The sequence below is a fragment of the Chiloscyllium plagiosum genome, chromosome 16 (assembly GCF_004010195.1).
Source record: "Chiloscyllium plagiosum isolate BGI_BamShark_2017 chromosome 16, ASM401019v2, whole genome shotgun sequence".
In the NCBI taxonomy this organism is placed as follows: domain Eukaryota; kingdom Metazoa; phylum Chordata; class Chondrichthyes; order Orectolobiformes; family Hemiscylliidae; genus Chiloscyllium; species Chiloscyllium plagiosum.
Genome location: NC_057725.1, coordinates 58,020,641 through 58,039,223, shown reverse-complemented (window position 1 = coordinate 58,039,223; position 18,583 = coordinate 58,020,641). Strand labels below are relative to the sequence as shown.

At 43.8% G+C, this 18,583-nt stretch overlaps 1 protein-coding gene across 5 annotated transcripts in view; it reads left to right on the top strand.

Annotated features, from left to right (window-relative positions):
* The window catches only part of LOC122557945 (N-acetyl-beta-glucosaminyl-glycoprotein 4-beta-N-acetylgalactosaminyltransferase 1-like), a 667,804-nt gene that overhangs the window by 350,928 nt on the left and 298,293 nt on the right, over positions 1-18,583 (top strand). For all 5 annotated transcript variants that reach the window (XM_043706193.1, XM_043706198.1, XM_043706197.1 and 2 more), the window contains exons 4-5: positions 16,118-16,213; positions 18,105-18,195. In XM_043706193.1, coding sequence (XP_043562128.1) covers positions 16,118-16,213; positions 18,105-18,195 — 187 coding nt within the window. The remainder of the gene's footprint in view (positions 1-16,117; positions 16,214-18,104; positions 18,196-18,583) is intronic.

Here is an 18,583-nt window from a genome sequence, read left to right as displayed (position 1 = left end):
TCAGCACTGCCTTCCTAACCTGCAATCTTCTTCCTGACCTCTCTGCCCCCACCCCAGTCTGACCTATCACCCTCACCTTGACCTCTTTCCACCTATCACATTTCCGACGCCCCTCCCCCAAGTCCCTCCTCCCTACCTTTTATCTTAGCCTGCTGGACAAACTTTCCTCATTCCTGAAGAAGGGCTTATGCCCGAAACGTCGATTCTCCTGTTCCCTGGATGCTGCCTGACCTGCTGCGCTTTTCCAGCAACACATTTTCAGCTCTTGTCCTACAGCAGCAAAGGTTTGTGTAACCTTGAGGCATCGTCCCATATCTTTTGACTGGGCACTTAACAGTCTTTTGGAACCAGTCTTCAGTTCAACTTCAGATCGTAACCTCTGCCTCTGTTTTATTTCCCATCCATTTGCAGGTTTTCTTTCTTATGGTTTTGCTTTCAGACTGCAGCTTTTCATCACCCTGCTATTTCTGCACTTCCTCAAGTTTATATTTCTTGACTTTCCCATTACCACTCACAATGGCTGCCTTCTGCTCCTAACTGGTGTGTTCTTATGTATGTTCATACTGCAACACCAACTCTTTTTTCTCGCTGGATTTCCTGTCTTCTATAAGTTTGTAGGAATGTTAAACAATAGGGGTAAGAACTTTGGCCCTTGAGCCTGGTCCTTCATCATGGCTGATCTGTGAGGAACTTTAATTTCATTTTTCTACTTGCTCCCCATAACCCTTGATGAACATGCGGATTGAAACGTTGTCTCATTTAGCCTTGAAGTTTTAAATGACCCAACCTTCACTGCTTTCTGGGATAGAAAATTCAAAAGACAAATGATGCCCTCAGAAAATGAATTCTTCCTCATCCTGCTCTTAAATGGGAGACCTGTAGCCATGAGGGGAAATCATCTTACAGCAAATACCCTAACAAACCAGTTCAGAATTCTTTGTTTCAATAAACTCACTTGCCTTTCGTTTGAATTCCAGTGAGTAAAGATCCAGCCTGCTGAACCTTTAAGGCAACTGCTTTATCCCAGAAGTCAGCTCAGTCTGCTCTGTTCTGTTTCTCTCTCCATAGATGCTACCAGACTTGCTCAGTCTTTTCCGTCAGCTTCTCTTTTTCTTAAAACAATTGTTTTTTTGGGACCTAGGCAACACTGGCTAGATGGGTTGGCCATTCCCAATTGTTGGCCATCCCCAATTGCCCAATGGGCAGTTAAGAGTTAATTGCGATACTGTGGCCCTGCAGTCACATGTAGGCCAGACCGGTAAGGATGGCACATTTCCTTCCCTAAAGCCTATTAGGGAACCAAATGGATTTTGAACACAATTGGCTGTGGTCACCGAAAGACAGCTTTTTTATTGCAGATCCAGAACCACCCCACCTGCCGAACCTGTACCAATATGCCCTGCCACTGGACCTGACAACTACCTTTTGCTCCCCGCACCCCAACACCCACAAACTGTGGGACTTGATGCACTCCTGACTGGACCCAACAGCATCCTCCCACCAGTGGATCCATATTAGCATGGATCTCCCACCAACTCCGATCCTTGCTAATTACTCCATCACTTAGCTGGCCTCTTTGCCATCTTGCAGCCTGGAACCCTACTGCTGCCACCTTGCCATACTACCTACTTGTCACCCTATGTACCTGCCACCTTATCCACCTGAAAATGTATTTAGCTGGCACTATGTCCTTACCTAGTACTTTGCCCACCAGGCACCCTGGCATCCTGCCTCCTTATCTACCTGTTACCCATCCCTCCCAGTACTCTACTTTCACACTTGTCACAGGAGCAGTCACAGTGACTCTCTGTGATGCTGGACCTTTGAATTACAGAATACGGCAGCTGACTGCTTGAAGAAGGGAAATGGCTTTCCCCACCCTGCTTATTCTCTGCTATAAGGAGCCTCTCAGAGTGGAAGTTCGGCTGTGCATTTCCGATGGAGCCCCAATTGGAAATTCCTGTCGGAAATGCAGAACTTAATTGTTTCATAAAGGTGGAGTAGACTGACACTCCTTGGAAAATCCATCCACCAAGTTCGAAAGTGTGCTTCATAGCAGGCGAACAGAAGATACTCCTGCATTAATAAAACAAAGAACTGTGGGTACTGAAGAAGGGTCAGTGAACTCACAACATTAACTTTTCTCTCTCTCTCTCTCTCTCTCTCTCCACAGATGCTGCCAGACCTTCTGAGTTACTCCAGCAATTTCTGGTTTTACTACTCCTGCGTTGATTGCTTTGGAACATCTTATGTTGCCTTTCTACGCACATCAGCCACCTGGCTGACCAGTAAGCATGGTGGTGCAGATTTAATCCCGGCATCCACACATGATATCTAGATTTTGTAGGCTCCACTAAGGTGACTTCAGGAGCTGTAGACATTTACTGTTTCAAAAAAAAACTTGAACTGTCACCAAAAATAAATCATAAGGATCTTATATAATAGCAGATTCACTCATTTGGAGCCACTTCCTGCTTATTCATATAAATAGAATTGTCCACTTCTCTGCTTTGCCTGCCTACGTTAATTAGCTCTTGGTGGTGCATTCAAATATAATAGCTGCTGTGTTCTTAGTTGGGGCTCTAATAGTAATTACCTCACTCTGTGCACCGCGCTGCTGTGCTGCCACCATTGACTTCAAATTATTAGGCACATGCTGTAGAGCTTCTGTATAAGACTTGTGCCTTCTGCAAAGCTCATTAATTTATTAGTTTGCCTTCTGCTCAGTGGTGAGCTGAATGCCATCTCATATAGGCCCTTGTTCATCCACTTCTCTTTAATGCATGTTGTTATGTTGCTGCTACATCAGGTGGCATTTAATGGCTCAGTTCTGCACTGATCTCAATTTTCTTGTGTTTTGACCTCATGGATTTGTTGCTGTTTATAATGCGTCGGAGTGAAACCTTCAGAAATCTGCACTAACCTCCGAGATAAACCCAGGTTATACAAAGTTGGTTTGTTTCTACCTGGAAAGGCGACATTAGCACAATTCACTGTCTTTGGCTATCCAAAGGGTGACATGGTGGCTCAGTGGTTAGCACAGCTGCCTCACAGCGCTAGAAACCCAGGTTTGATTCCAGTCTCTGGCCATTGGCTGTGTAGAGTTTGCACGTTCTTCCCATGTCTGCATGGGTTTCCTCCCACAATTCAAACATGTGCAGGTTAGGTGAATTGGTCATGCTAAATTGCCCTGTAGTGACTAGGGATGTAGAGACAACCTGGGTTAGGCATGGTATAGAAGGAATAGAGTGGGCGGGGGGGGGTGGTGAGTCTCAGCGGGATGCTCTTCAGAAGGTCTTGATAGGCCTAAAGGCCTGCTTGCGTATTGTGGGGATTCTGTGATTCAAGCATTTCATAGCTCATAAAGTTGTTTAGAAGTGCAGTCACTGTTATAATGCATCAAAAAGGTGACAGCCAATTTGCACACAGCAAGATCCCACAATCAGCAATGCAATAAGTGACTGGCTAATTCAGTTTTCAGTGATGCCAGAAAGGAGTTTAATATTGACCAATCCCTGGGAAGAATTCCAGTGTACTTATATCTGATCGTAATTTTATTGTCATTGAATTGAAGGTGGGATTCAGGGGATGAAAGCCAGGGAACTTTATCAGTGTGTTACAGAAGAACTGAAGAAAAGCTGAAGCGAACCATAAATAATAACGTTTCATTTAAAGGCAATAAAAGCACAGCAATATAAAGCATACTAAAATTGAATTGCAACAAGCCAAGGTGTTCCGAATGTTTAAGTACCTTATGTCACAGGCCAAGTGGGAATGGGATGGAAAGAATAGTTGCTTTTCCCCTCCTAGGTGTGAGAAAGTTATTTATTGTTTGATTTACTCCCTTCACTCTTTGTTCACTGATGGAGGGCAACAGATATTCCCCAAACCCTCGTTTTTGGATTCCAATCTTTATTGTGAGTTATTTCAAAGATCTTTGACATAGATTCAAAGATAGGGTTTATTAACAAAACAGTCAAAATGCAGGACATTGCTTTCCTATTATGTTAACACATCCATGCACTCAGGAAATTAAGGAAGACCGGAAAAGAGAGGTGATCGGTTATAACTTACAGTTTTTGGTAAAATATGAGTTCAAGTGAGTTCCTGGATTTTTTGATAAGATTTATTTTGTGAAGTGGTTTGTTTGGTGTGCAGTACGGACAGATAATACCAAAGTGCAACTGGTGATAGAACAGAGCGAGGAAGACCATGTTAAGGCCACAGAGAAGATGCACAAAGAGAGAGATCAACATTAACAGTCTAATAATAGTGAGGAAGAAGCTGTTGGGGCATGTGTTTGAGCGTTTGTATCTTCTGCTTGACAGAAGAGGTTGGACAAGATTATAACCGGAGTGGGAGGAGTCCTCGTTGGCTGCCCTCCGAGAAGTGTAGATGGAGTCAATTGATGATCACTGTCCATTAATAGCTTCCTCAGTGAGCTGGGCACAGCAGATACCGAGTTTGCAAGCAAAGGCATTCCATCCAGCAATTTGAAGGCAGAGATGGAGTGCGTGAGGCAGCCTGAAGCCTGCTCTCAATCCAAAGATTAAACAGTAACTGACTTCGAATTCCAGAATAATATATTTTAACAATCCAACCAACTGAGTTAGTGCACTGGAAATTGAACCTCCTTGTTCCTGGAGCCGTCACAAATGTTAAAGGTTTTAATGAATTATCCAAAGGATCCCAAATGTGCATTTCAGTCTAGATTCTGGTTAACAGAAAACATTTACCAGGCTTCTACATATGACAGTAATTATTATTTATTACAAGTAAATAGATTCTTGCTTCAGATAATCAACTGGGGACTGTCAACATGTATCTCTGCTAGATAAACTCTGACCCTCTTGTGAAACTCTCCCTGAACTAATACACAAACTGACATAGATGCACAAAAAAATTGATGTTTTGGAGGGAGGGAAAGTCTGGAAAGGCAGTTCAATGTTCTTTGGCCACAGGGTTCACTCAGATGATCCTTTTTACTTGCCAGGCCTTGTTGATCTTTCATAGCTGTACTCTAGGTATTTTCACAATGATTGCACAATGTTCAACACCATTCACAACTCATCAGATACTGAAGCAGTCGATGATTAAAAGCAACAAGATCTGGATAATATTCGGACTTGAGCTGACATGTGGCAAGTAACATTCGCACCACATAATTGTCTGGCAATGATCATCTCCAATAAGAGACAATCTAACCACCGCCTGTTGACATTCAATGGTGTTATCATTGTGAAATTCCCCACTATTAATATTCTAGGGATTATCATTAACTATAAACTCCACTAGACTTACCATGAAAACACAGTGTATACAACAGCAAGTCAGAGGCTAGGAATACTCACCTCCTGACTCCCCAGAGCCTGTCCATCATTTACAAGGCTGAAAAATGTGTTGCTGGAAAAGCGCAGCAGGTCAGGCAGCATCCAAAGAGCAGGAGAATCGACGTTTCGGGCATGGGCCCTTCTTCAGGCTCATGCCCGAGACGTCGATTCTCCTGCTCCTTGGATGCTGCCTGACCTGCTGCGCTTTTCCAGCAACACATTTTCAGCTCTGATCTCCAGCATCTGCAGTCCTCACTTTCTCTATCATTTACAAGGGCCCAGTCAGGAGTTTGATGGAATACTTCCCATTTGCCTGGATGGGTGCCTCCCCTACCACACTCAAGAAGTTTGACACCATCCAGGACAAAACAGCCTGCTTAATTGGTACCATTTCCACAAGCATCCACTCCCTCTGCCAATATCAGCAGTGTGCATTATCTATGAGATGCACTGCAGAAATTCACCAAAAGATCCTCTGACAGCATCTTCCAAACTTAAGGCCACTTCCATCTAGAAAGACAATGGCAGCAGACACATGGGAACACCACCACCTTCAAGTTTCCCTCTAAGCCACTCACCATCCTGACTTGGAAATGTGTCACCATTCCTTCACCCTATGGTTCAACACATCCATTCTGACCAGATATCCTAAAGTAATCTTATCCCATTTGTCAGCAATTGGCCCATATCCCTCTAAACCCTTCTTATTCATGTACCCATCCAGATGTCTTTTGTACCAGCCTTCACTACTTCCTCTGGCAGCTCATTCCAGACACGCACCACCCTCTGCGTGAAAAAGTTGCCCCTTACATTCCTTTTGAATCTTTCCCCTCTCACCCTAAACGTATGCCCTCTAGTTCTGGACTCTCCCACCCCAGGGAAAAACCCTTGAATACTGACCCTATCTGTGCCCCTCATGATTTTATAAAACTCTATAAGGCCACCCCTCAGCCTCCGATGCTCCAAGGAAAACAGCCCCAGCGTATTCAGCCTCTCCTTATAGCTCAAACCCTCCAACCCTAACAATCTCCTTGTAAATCTTTTCTGAACCCTTTCAAGTTTCACAACAGCCTTCCTGCAGGAGGGAGACCAGAATTGCACACAGTATCCCAAAAGTGGCTGAACCAATGTCCTGTATAGCTGCAACATGACCTCCCAATTCCTATACTCAATACTCTAACCAACAAAGGAAAGCATACTAAATGTCGCTTTCACTATCCTATCCACCTGAGACTCCATTTTCAAGGAGCTATGAACCTGCACTCCAAGGTCTCTTTTTTCAGCAAAGCTCCCTAGGACTTTACCATTAAGTGTATAAGTCCTGCACTGCTTTGCAATTCCAAAATGCAGCACCTCGCATTTATCTAAATTAAACTCCATCTGCCACTTCTCAGCCCATTGGCCCATCTGATCAAGATCCCATTGTAATCTGAGGTAACCTTCTTCACTGTCCACTACACCTCCAATTTTGGTGTCATCTGCAAACTTACTAACAATACCTCCTATGTTCACATCCAAATGATTTATATAAATGACAAAAAGCAGTGGACGCAGCACTGATCCTTGTGGCACTCCACTGGTCACAGGCCTCCTGCCTGAAAAACAACCACCACTACCACCCTTTGTCTTCTACCTTTGAGCCAGTTCTGTATCCAAATAGCTAGTTCTCTCTGTATTCCATGTGATCTAATCTTGCTAACCAGTCTACCATGAGGAACCTTGTCAAATGTCTTACTGATGACCATATAGATCACGTTCACTGCTCTGCCCTTATCAATCCTCTTTGTTACTTCTTCAAAAACCTCAATTAAGTTCATGAGACATGATTTCCCACGCACAAAGCCATGTTGACTATTCCTATTCAGGCCTTTCCTTTCCAAATACATGTAAATCATGTCCCTCAGGATTCCCTCCAACAACTTGCCCACCACCGATGTCAGGCTCACCGGTCTATAGTTCCCTGGATTTTCTTACCACCTTTCTTAAATAGTAGCACCATGTTAGTCAACCGCCAGTCTTCTAGTACCTTGCCTGTGACTAACAGTGATCCAAATATCTCAGCAAGGTGCCTAGCAATCACTTCCCTAGTTTCCCACAGAGTTCTACAGTACACCTGATCAGGACCTGGGGATTTATCCACTTCTATCCGTTTTAAGACATCCAGCACTTACTCTACTATAATATGGGCATTTTTCAAGATGTCATCATCTAGTTCTCCATATTCTGTACCTTCCATGTCCTCCTCCACATTGAACAGTGATACAAAATGCTCATTTAGTATCTCCTCCATCTCCTGCAGTTCCATACATAGGCTGCCTTGCTGATCTTTGAGGGGACCTATTCTCTCCCTAGTTACCCCTTTGTCCTTAATATATTCATAAAATCCCTTTGTATTTTCCTTAATTTATTTGCCAAAGATATCTCATGTCCCTTTTGCCCTTCTGATTTCCCTCTTCAGTATACTCCTATTGCCTTTGTACTCTACTAAGGATTCACACAGTCTCTGCTGTCTATACCTGACATATGCTTCCTTTTTTTTCTTGACCAAAACCACAATTTTTCTAATCATCTGGCATTCTCCACACCTACCAGAGTTTCCTTTCACCCTAACAGGATCATACTGTCTCTGAACTCTCATTATCTAATTTCCCATTTTCCAGCCATCCTTTTACCTGTGAACATCCGTACCCAATCAACTTTTGAAAGTTCTTGCCTAATACTGTCAGAATTGGCCTTTCCCCAATTTAGAACTTCAACTTTTAGATCCTGCCTATCCTTTTCCATCAGTATTTTAAAACTAATAGAATTATGGTTACTGACCCCAAAATGCTCCCCCACTGTCACCTCAGTCACTTGCCCTGCCTTATTTCCCAAGAGTAGGTCAAGTCTTGCACCTTCTCTATTAGGTACTGAATCAGAAAATTTTCTTGTATACACTTAACAAATTCCTCTCCATCTAAAATCTTAACAATATGGCAGTGTCAGTCTATGTTTGGAAAGTTAAAATCGCCTACCATAACCATCCTATTATTCTTACAGATAACTGAGATCTCCTTACAAATTTGTTTCTCAGTTTCCTGCTCATGTGTGTGTGTGGGAGGGATGTGTGTGTGGGAGGGATGTGTGTGTGTGGGAGGGATGGGGGTGTGTGGGAGGGGATGAGGTGGGGGGGGTGTAGGGGTGGTGGTCTATAGTACAATCTAAATAAAGTTATCAGCCCTTTGTTATTTCTCAGTTCCACCCAAATACATTCCCTGGATGTATTCTCAGGAATATCCTCCCTCAGTACAGCTGTAATGCTATCCCTTATCAAAAACACCCCTCACCCTCCTCTCTTGCCCCGCTTTCTATCCTTCCTGTAGCATTTGTATCTTGGAACATTAAGCAGCCAATCCTGTCCATCTCTGAGCCATGTTTCTGTAATTGCTATGATATCCCAGTCCCATGTTCCTGACCATGCCCTCAGTTCATCTGCCTGTCCTGTTATGCCTCTTGCATTGAAATAAATGCTGTTTAATTTATCAGTCTTACCTCATTCTCTGCTTTCTTTCTGCCTGCCCTGACTGTTTGACTCGCTTCTTTGCCCAACTATACCAGTCTCAGATTGATCTCTTTCCTCACTAACGCCTTGAGTCCCACCACTCCCCTCCCACCTTACTAGTTTAAACCCTCCTGAGCAGCTCAAGCAAATCTCCCTGCCAGTATATAGTTCCCTTCCAATTCAGGTGCAATCTTTCCTCCTTACACAGGCCGCTTCACCATCAGAAGACATTCCAGTGATCCAGAAAGATGAATCCTTCTCCCATGCACCACCTTCTCAGCCACACATTAATCTGCTCTATCCTCCTATTCCTACCCTCACTGGCTCATAGCACTGGGAATAATCCAGATATTACTACTCTCGAAGACTTCCTTTTTAAATTCTTGCCTAACTTTCTATATTCTCCCTTCTTTTCTCTTCCTATGTCATTAGTTCCAATGTGTACAATGACCTCCTGCTGGGCCCTCTCCCCTTTGAGAATATTCTGCACCCTCACTGAGCTATCCTTGATCCTGATACCAGGGAGGCAACACACCATTTGGATTTCTCGCTGTCTGCCACAGAGAAGAGCGTCTGTGCCTCTAACCAGAGAGTCCCCTATCACAATCGATGACTTGGAACCTGACGCACCCCTCGTTACATTAGAGCCAGTCTTGGTACCAGAAACTTGGCTGTTTGTACTGCACATTTACCTGAGAGTCCATCACCCTGTACATTTCCAAAACAGCATACTTGTTTGAGATGGGGATAGCCACAGGAGACTCCTGCACTACGTGCCTCCGTCTCCTACCTTTCCAGGCACTGTCCCAACTACCTGGCTGTATCTATGGTTGTTCTCTCTCCTTATAACTGCCATCAACCATCCCCTCCAGCTCCTGTAAATTCCTTATTGCCTCTGACAGCCACTCCATGCAATCTGATACAAACATACTCACTGCAGACATAATCATCAGTAACATGGAAATTCTCCCTAATCTCCCACATCTGACAGGAAGAGCATACCACTCTCCTGAAGGTCATCTTTGCACCTTAACAATCTACAGAAAATAGCACAGTCTTATTGCTGTAAAATAAACACTGCTCCAGGTTAACTTAATACCTATGTTTTATATTTTTAAATTTTAATCAAGAGACATAGCTCAATAAAATATATAACCAAAAACAACCTACTCTACTCACTATTAAAAGAAGACAGCAAGGTTACATTAAAAACCATGCACTTACCTGCTCCTGTGCAGTGAGCTCTCCTACACAGGTTTCTCCAAGGTCAGCTGTGAATTTCACTGCATGTTAATCTTTTCTTAGACACACTCTGATGTCCTGAAATACTTGAACTCAAAACAGCAAAGGCAGTGGGATCCACTATTGCGTCAGATAACAGAATAGGATTCTTCCTCTCTCTACCTGACCATTTGGTCACTGTCTTTGTTCTCTTCCTCCTTTTTAATGTGTCGTTGTTTTGATCTTTTCTCCCTCAAAGTTCCAAAACAATGCACAGCATGTAAAACAGTAATTACCGCTCCTGGAATTCAAGGAAATCAGCTCCAACATCTAAAATACCTCAAAAAACAGCAGCTCTCACAGCCATAATTTTTTTCCAGTCCTCCATCTTGGATTACCCAGAATCCATTGTCACTGGGTCAAAGTCCTGGAAATCTCACCTTAAGGACATTGTGGGACTACCTACAGCATGTAGATTGCAGTGGTTCAGCAAGGTAGCTCACCACCACTTCTCAAGGACATGCGGGGACAGCCCAGCCACAATTACCTGTGTCCCATGAATTAATAAAAATATATAAACAAACAATGTTAGGAATGTTTGATGTTCCTCAAGAAATTATGGCTGACAGATGTCTGCAGCACTCTGGTGCACCCTTCCAATACACGCATAATAAATGGGGTGTGTATTTATCACTTCTCCTCATTCCCTTCAGTTGAGTGATCTTACAGAATGCAGTATTCATACAGTCAAATCCCTGATACTCAACTATAAAGTGTTTTGTCAAAACCTTTGGAAAACTATGTTAAATTCAAGGGGTACTCCTTAAAACAATGGTTCACCCTTGCAGCTCCAGAGTGTGGAACAGAAATTCGCACAGTCCTTCCCTCCCACACTGTCACAACCCAACCACATGTACAGGATATGCTGTTGGAAAGAACCAGGCTTGAATCGGGACAAGATATTAGAGTTTCAGATTTTAGCATGAGCAAGGGTTAATGGAATGGTTTTGCTTTGTTGTACCTAGCCGAGGTTGTATGTCATTGTAATGATCAATGGTCAAGGCCAGTGGAGAAATAGGCAAAATATCTGAACTGCGTATAATCAGTTTCCTGTCACACAGAATGAGGACTCAGGTACTGAAGATATCATGCCAGGAAACAATAGCATGTCCATGACTAATGATATACACCCATCCCCTATGACAGATAGCCCACTGCAGAGTGAATCTGCACAATCAAGTGTGATAACTGTACAAGGGTGAAACTTGGCCATTCCATGCTCCAACAGAGTGTTATCTAAAGACGCAGTGACTGTGTACCTAAACATATCCTTGTACAGCTTATTGGAGAAGTGGTCCCATTCTTTAAAGGGAAAAGGGGAATGTGTTGCTGCATGGATTCCAAATAAGTCAATGACATAGCATCCTGCTCTGTGAGGTTTCAGTATAAAGGCCTTCAATCACTCTCTCAGTCAGTGTGATGTGTTCAATCGTCAATTACGTGTATCCATTGTACACAGTGAACACAAAAACCAGACTATACATACAGCTGTGATAGTTTTTTTGTTATTCATTCAGAGAAAAGGGATGGGGTCCTGTGGAGTAATTATATAGAGCTAGGAATAAAGTTAAAAACCAGGACCTCATGGTGGTAATTTCCGGATTACATCCAGTATCACGTGCTAGTGAGGGTAAGAACAGGAGGATATGGCAGATAAATGCATGGCTAAAGAAAAGGTGCAGGGGGCAGGGCTTCAGAGTTTTAGATCGTTGGGATCTTTTCTGGGGTAGAAGAGACCTGTTCAAAAGGGACGGGTTACATCTGAACTGGAGGGGGACCAATATCTTGGTGGCCTGGTTTCCTAGTGCTACAAGGGAGGGTTTAAACTAGATTGGCGAGGGTGGGATCCTTAACAGCGGAGAGGCAAGTGTGAGGCTGGAAGGAGATATGGTAATCAGAAATAGTAAGGTGAAGAGATAGGTCAGGCTGGAACACGACAGGGAGCAAGGAATGCATGTAGGATTAAATTGCATCTATTTCAATGCAAGAGGGCTCTCAGGTAAGGCTGATGAACTCAGGGCATGGATAGGTAAATGGGACTGGAATATTATAGCCATTACAGAAACATTGCGAAGGGAGGGACAGGACTGACAGCTTAATGTGCCAGGGTACAGGTGCTTTAGGTGGGACAGAGGTGGTGGGAAAAAGGGAGGGGAGTTGTATTTTTAATTAAGGCAAGTATCATAGTAGTAATCAGAGATGAAATAACTAAAGAATCATCTAGTGAGGCTTTGTGGGTGGAGCTAAGCAATAACAATGGGATGGTGACATCACTGGGTTTGTACTATAGGCCTCCAAATAGTCAACGGGAATTAGAGAAATGGGAGACTGGGGAGACTTGCAGAAGCAATAGAGTTGTCATAGTAGGGTATTTTAATTTTCCTACCATAGACTGGGACTTAGGGCTTAGATGGAGTGGAATTTGTTAAGGGTTTTCAGGAAAGTTTCCTCAAGCAGTATATAGAGGGTCCTACTCAGGGGCAAAACCCGACCTATTCTTGGGAAATAGGGCAGGACAGGTGACTGAGGTGACAATGAGAGAGCACTTTGGGACCAGTGATCATAGTTCTATTAATTTTAGGGACTAGAGCACTAGAGGGACAAAACTGGTCCATAGGTTCAAGTTCTAAACTGGGGCAAGGTGAATTTTGATGAAGATAGGAAGGAGCTTTCAGGGTTGATTGGAATAGTTTGTTTGCAGGCAAAGGGACCTCTGGCAAGTGGGAGGTCTTTATAAGTGAGGTAGCTAGAGTTCAAGGTCTGTATGTTCCTGTGAAGGTGAAAGGCAATGTTGGCAGGAGTAGGGAACCCTGGATGATGAGATATTGAAGCTTTGACCAGAAAAAAGGAGGCATGGCTTGTGTTTAGGTAGCTGGGATCAAGGGAATCCCTGCATATATATCAGGGATAAAGAAGTTTACTGAAGAAGGAAATCAGGAGGGAGAAAAGGGGTCACGAGATAGCCTTGGGTGAGAAAATTAGGGTGAATTCAAAGAGGTTCTTTAAGTATATTAAAGGAAAAAAAATAACTAGGGAGAGAATAGGAACCTTCAAGGACCAAAGTGGACATGTATGTGTGAAACCGCAGGAGATGGGCGAGGTCCTCAATGAATATTTCTCCTCTATGTTAACTGTGAAGAAAGACATGAAAACTTGGGAACTTGGGGGAGTTAGTGGTCATATCTTGGGGACAGTCCATATCACAGGAGAGGAGGTGTTGGATGTATTAGAATTATGAAGGTGGATAAATCTCCTGGTCCTGACCAGATATATCCAAGAACATTGCAAGAGGCTAGAGAAGAAATTGTGGAGCCCTGGCTGATATTTTTGCATCATCATTAGGCATGGGTAAGGTCCTGGAAGACTGGACGGTAGAGAATATTGTGCCCTTATACAGGAAGGACTATAAAGAAAACCTGGGAACTATCGACCAGTAAGCTTAACATCTGTGATAGGTAAGTTACTTTAGAAGATTGTTAGAAACAATATACGCATACATTTGGAAAGACAGGATTTGATTAAGAATAGTCAGCATGGCTTTGTGCATGGGAGATCATGCCTCACAAATTTGTTAGCATTTTTTGATGAAATAACGAGGAAGGTTGAAGGGGACATGGTGGTAGATGTAGTCTATATGGATTTCAGTAAGGCCTTTGATAGGGTTCCACATGGTAAGCTGCTCTGGACGGTTAGACTGCATGGAATCTAGGGGGAGCTGGCAAATTGGATACAATTCGGCTTAATGTAGGAAGCAGAGGGTAATAGTGGAAGGATGTCTGTTGAGCTGGAGGCCTGTGACTAGTGGAGTGTCTCAGGGGTCGGTGCTGGGCCCATTGCTGTTTGTTATCTATATCAATGGTTTGGATGAGAATGTACAAGGCATGATTAGTAAGTTTGCAGATGACACTAAAATAGGCGGTATCGTGGATAGTGAAGAAGGTTATCAGAAATTGCAGCAGGACTTTGACCAGCTGGGGAAGTGGGCCGAGAAATGGCAAATGGAGTTTAATATAGGTGAGTGTGAGGTCTTGCATTTTGGAAAGTCAAATCAAGATAGAAGGTTCATGGTGAATAGTAGGGCCTTAAGGAATGTAGTGGGACAGAGGCATCTTGGAGTTCAGGTGCATGGTTCTTTGAAAATAGAGTCACAGGTAGACAGGGAGGTGAAGAAAGCTTTTGGCACATTGGTCTTCATCAGTCAGGGCACTGAGTATAGAAGTTGGGAAGTTATGTTGCAGTTATACAGGATGTTGGTGAGGCCGCACTTAGAGTATTGTGTTCAGTTTTGGTCACCATGCTTGAGGAAGAATGTTACTAAATTGAAAAGAGTGCAGAAGAAATTTACAAGGATGTTGCTAGGACTCAAGAGTTTGGGTTATAGGGAGAGGTTGGCCCAATTAGGATTTTTTGCTTTAGAGCATAGGAGACTGAGGGGAGATCTTATAGAAGTGTGTGAGATTATGAGAGGCATGGATCAGGTGAATGCACTCAGTCTTTTTCCCAGGGTTAGGGAATCAAAGACTAGAGGGCATCAGCTTAAGGTTAGAGGGGAAAGAATAAAAAGGAACGTGAGGGGCAACATTTTTATATAGAGGATGGTACGCATGTGGAATGCGCTGCCAGCGGAAATGGTTGAGGTGAGTACATTAACAACATTTAAAAGGCATTTGGACAAAGACATGGATAGGATAGGTTTAGAAGGATATGGGCCAGCTAAGCCAGCATTTATTGCCCATCCCTAGTTGCCCAGAGGGCAATTAAGAGTCAACCACATTGCAGTGGGTTTGGAGTCACTTGTGGGTCAAACCAGGTAAGGATGGCACTGAAGGACATTAGTGAACCAGATAGGTTTTTTTGACAATCGGCAACGGATTCATGGTCACCGTTAGACCTTTAATTTTGTATTTTTATTGAATTCAAATTGCACCATCTGCCATGATGGGGGTTGAACTTGCGTCCCCAGAACATTGCCTGGATTAACAGTTCAGTGATGATACCACTAGGCTCCCACCTCCCTGTTGTTAATAAACTTCAAGATATCTGACTCAACAAGAATCTTTTATTTGTGACATATATTGCATAAGCTAAGACATAGAACAATACTCAGACAGTAGTATATTGGTGGTTGATTCAAGAAACCCCATCAAGATGGCATGCCAATTGCCTACTCCTAATTGCTGTTGAACTGATTGGTTTCCACACCATTTCAACAGGGAGTTAAGAATGGGTCTAGAGTGACGTGGACAGCAGAATTCCTTAGTCAAAGAACATGAGTGAACCTGATGGGATTTTTTTTTAATGATAATTGATAATGGTTTCATAGTCAGCATTACTGAATCTAGCTTCCAATTTGATTTGCGTTTTACCAGCTACTGTGATCGAATTTGAATCTATCTGCACAACATGAACCTGGGCCTTTGTATTTCTCAGCCAGTAACATTACCATGGCCTTCCATCTCAAAAGAAACCCAGCCACACACAGCAAAGCGAATTTAGAAAGAGTGTGGCTCCCTGGGTATTCTCTAAAGCAACAAGGAAATTCACTAACAATCCTTAGACAGCACCTTCCAAACCCACGACCACTTCTGTCTCGAAGGACTGGGGCAGCGGGTACTTGGGAACATCACCACCTGCAAGTTCCCCTCCAAGCCACTCACCACCCTGACTTGGAAATATACCTCAGTTCCTTCACAGTCATTGGGTCAAAATCCTGGAATTCCCTCCCTACCAGCATTGTGGGTCAACTCCCAGCAAGTGGACTGCAGCGATTCAAGAAGGCAGCTCACCACCACCGTCTCAAGGGCAAATAAGGACGGGCTAGCAATGCTGGTGAGCCAGCAACGCCCAAGTCCCGCAAATGAATAAACAAAACTCAGTACTGTAGTAGTTCTGACTATGCTCGTGTACGTTTGATCATTCAGACTGGCATGCCATGATAAATGTTGACTTTCTTTTCATTTTGCAGTACAAAGGCAAAGTGAACCTTCATGTTTTTGAGGATTGGTGTGGCTCTTCCATTTATCAGCTTCGGAAGAATATTCATTTTCCACTTTACCCTCATGTAAGTAACCTGCAGATTTAGACCTTCAACCAATGCCATCTCTTTTCTGGTTTCGAGGCAAAAATTCAAAATGTAAGAACATGAGGATTACTGAACTTCTCTGAATGATTTGGCAACCTCATTCCAATGTGCTGTGCTATTTTAGTCCTCTTGTAATATCTCCTGCACTGTGTACAATTCCCCAGTCACGAGTGGAGGTAGTTAACTCACTGCTACGTTTCTGTCAGCACCTGATATTTGTGCCTGGTTGCAGCAAGTGGACGGGATTACCACTGAGTAACTTGCTCCGTTTTCTCTTCCATTCTATGCAGAAAGCACAACTTTCCTCATGTTCCCCTCGTAATTGGGTGTGACCTTATCTAGTGATCAGAAAGGCCTGGACTTTAGCCTGAGGTTCCAGTGTAGTAGGATTCTGCACTGCAGGGATGTTTACGTTTGAAAAACAGCACTAATAGAGCCATCTTAAGGGGCTTGTAGAAGTCCAGTGCCACTATTATGGAGAGAAAGAGGTGGGCCAATATGTATCCCTCAACCAAGATCACAAAGGGCAAATCAGTCATTTAAGGATGTTTATGAGAATGTAAAGCATATAGGCAGCATCCAGAGGTGCGGGACTGAGAGATTAGTTCTTTAGAGAACTGGTGCAAAATTAACCACTTGTCTGTCATAAAATCCTATATTTCAATCAGATGGTATGAACAGGGAGGCATAGGATCCCACATCCCTACCAGCTCTGCCAGGCTCAAAGGTTATGGGTGCCCACTCTGTTGCAACAACTGTGCCACTGAGGTTTAATACTGCGAGCAGTGTTCATTGTTTTGAGGTGAAGATTTGCCCTTCTCTTCCATGAAAGCCCATCTCTCAGACATGCCAGCTGGTCTGTAGTGCCAGGAGCATCACTTGGCATGGTGGCCATTACTGGCACTCCAGGAAGTTTGCCTCCTGTCAAGGAGCCCAGATTAAGTCTTGAGATGTCTGGGTGCGGAGGGGGAAGTGGGGCTGTTGGGCCGGTGGTGGGTAGGTGAGTGAGCAGAGCTGGGCTTGAGAGGCCAAGGGGAGAAACGACCTTCAGAGATACATGCCTCCGATGGATCCAGAAAATCCACAAAGGAGATTCACATCTTCCCTTGTGCTGACACCAGCTCGGTCAGCTAAAGTTGACAAGTGTCCCAATGGGCACTCCCCATCATCAGAGCTGGAATACATAGAATCCCTACAGTCTGGGAGGAGACCATTCAGCCCATCAAGTCCACACTGACCCTCTGAAGAGCATCCTACCCAGACCCAATCTCATACCTTATCCCTGTAACCTTGCATTTCCCATGGTTAATCCACCTAACCTGCAGATCCCTGGTCATTATAGGTATTTTAACATGACCAATACGCACAGCTTTCAACTTTGGGAGAAAACCCATGCAGACAAGGCAGTTGCACGCGAGGAATCAAACCTCAGTTCTAACCACTGAGCCACAATACCGCCTTCATGTGTTAATTGATCATTGAGTTTGAAAGTTTATTATAGAGCAGTGTGATGAAACCCTAAAATGAACATTAATCAGCCACTTAATTGTCTCCAGGCCCCCTCCATAAACCATGTTGGGAGTATGTGGGTAGGCAATGCAAAGACTAATTACTGAATTTTCTCATGCTCTCTTGCTTCAGTCTTGCGTGTTGGTGGACGGATGTACAATATAGCTGTTTGTCTTTTGTTAATTAAGTAATGGTCACTATTGTAAACAAAATATATCTCCTACATTATTGTGTTTTAAGAATAAAGACATTGAGGTTCATTCGAAATTTGGGTCGCATGATCGGCTGTTGTCTTGCTTTACTGTACCTGCATCGGTCGGTGGATAAATATGAGGAATGAAAAGTTGTCTTTTTGTTTCAGACACGTACCTCAGTGAATAAGATTGCTGTTTCGCCAAAATGGAAGAATTATGGGCTTCGGATATTTGGCTACATACATCCCTACAAAGATGGTATGGTTGGAGGAGATTCTCAGTATTCAGTGTTCTGAAAGGACTGGACCCCTGCTCATGCCTCCACCCCCATTCCCCCCACCATCACACCCACTCCAGGTACTGGCTCTGACCCCACTCCCAGTTCCACACCCACACCAGATCCCAGCTCCCAGCCCTGCCGAGTTTTCACCATCCCCCCGGACCTCCCACTCACTGAGGACGAACGATCAGTCCTCAGCAAAGGACTCACATTCATCCCCCTCCGTCCACGCATCAATGAATTTAATACACGCCGTGACATCGAACACTTCTTCCGTCGCCTCCGCCTCCGAGCTTACTCTCACAATCAGGACTCCTGACAACCTTCCGAGGACCCCTTCGCCCACCTCCAACACACTGCATCCAC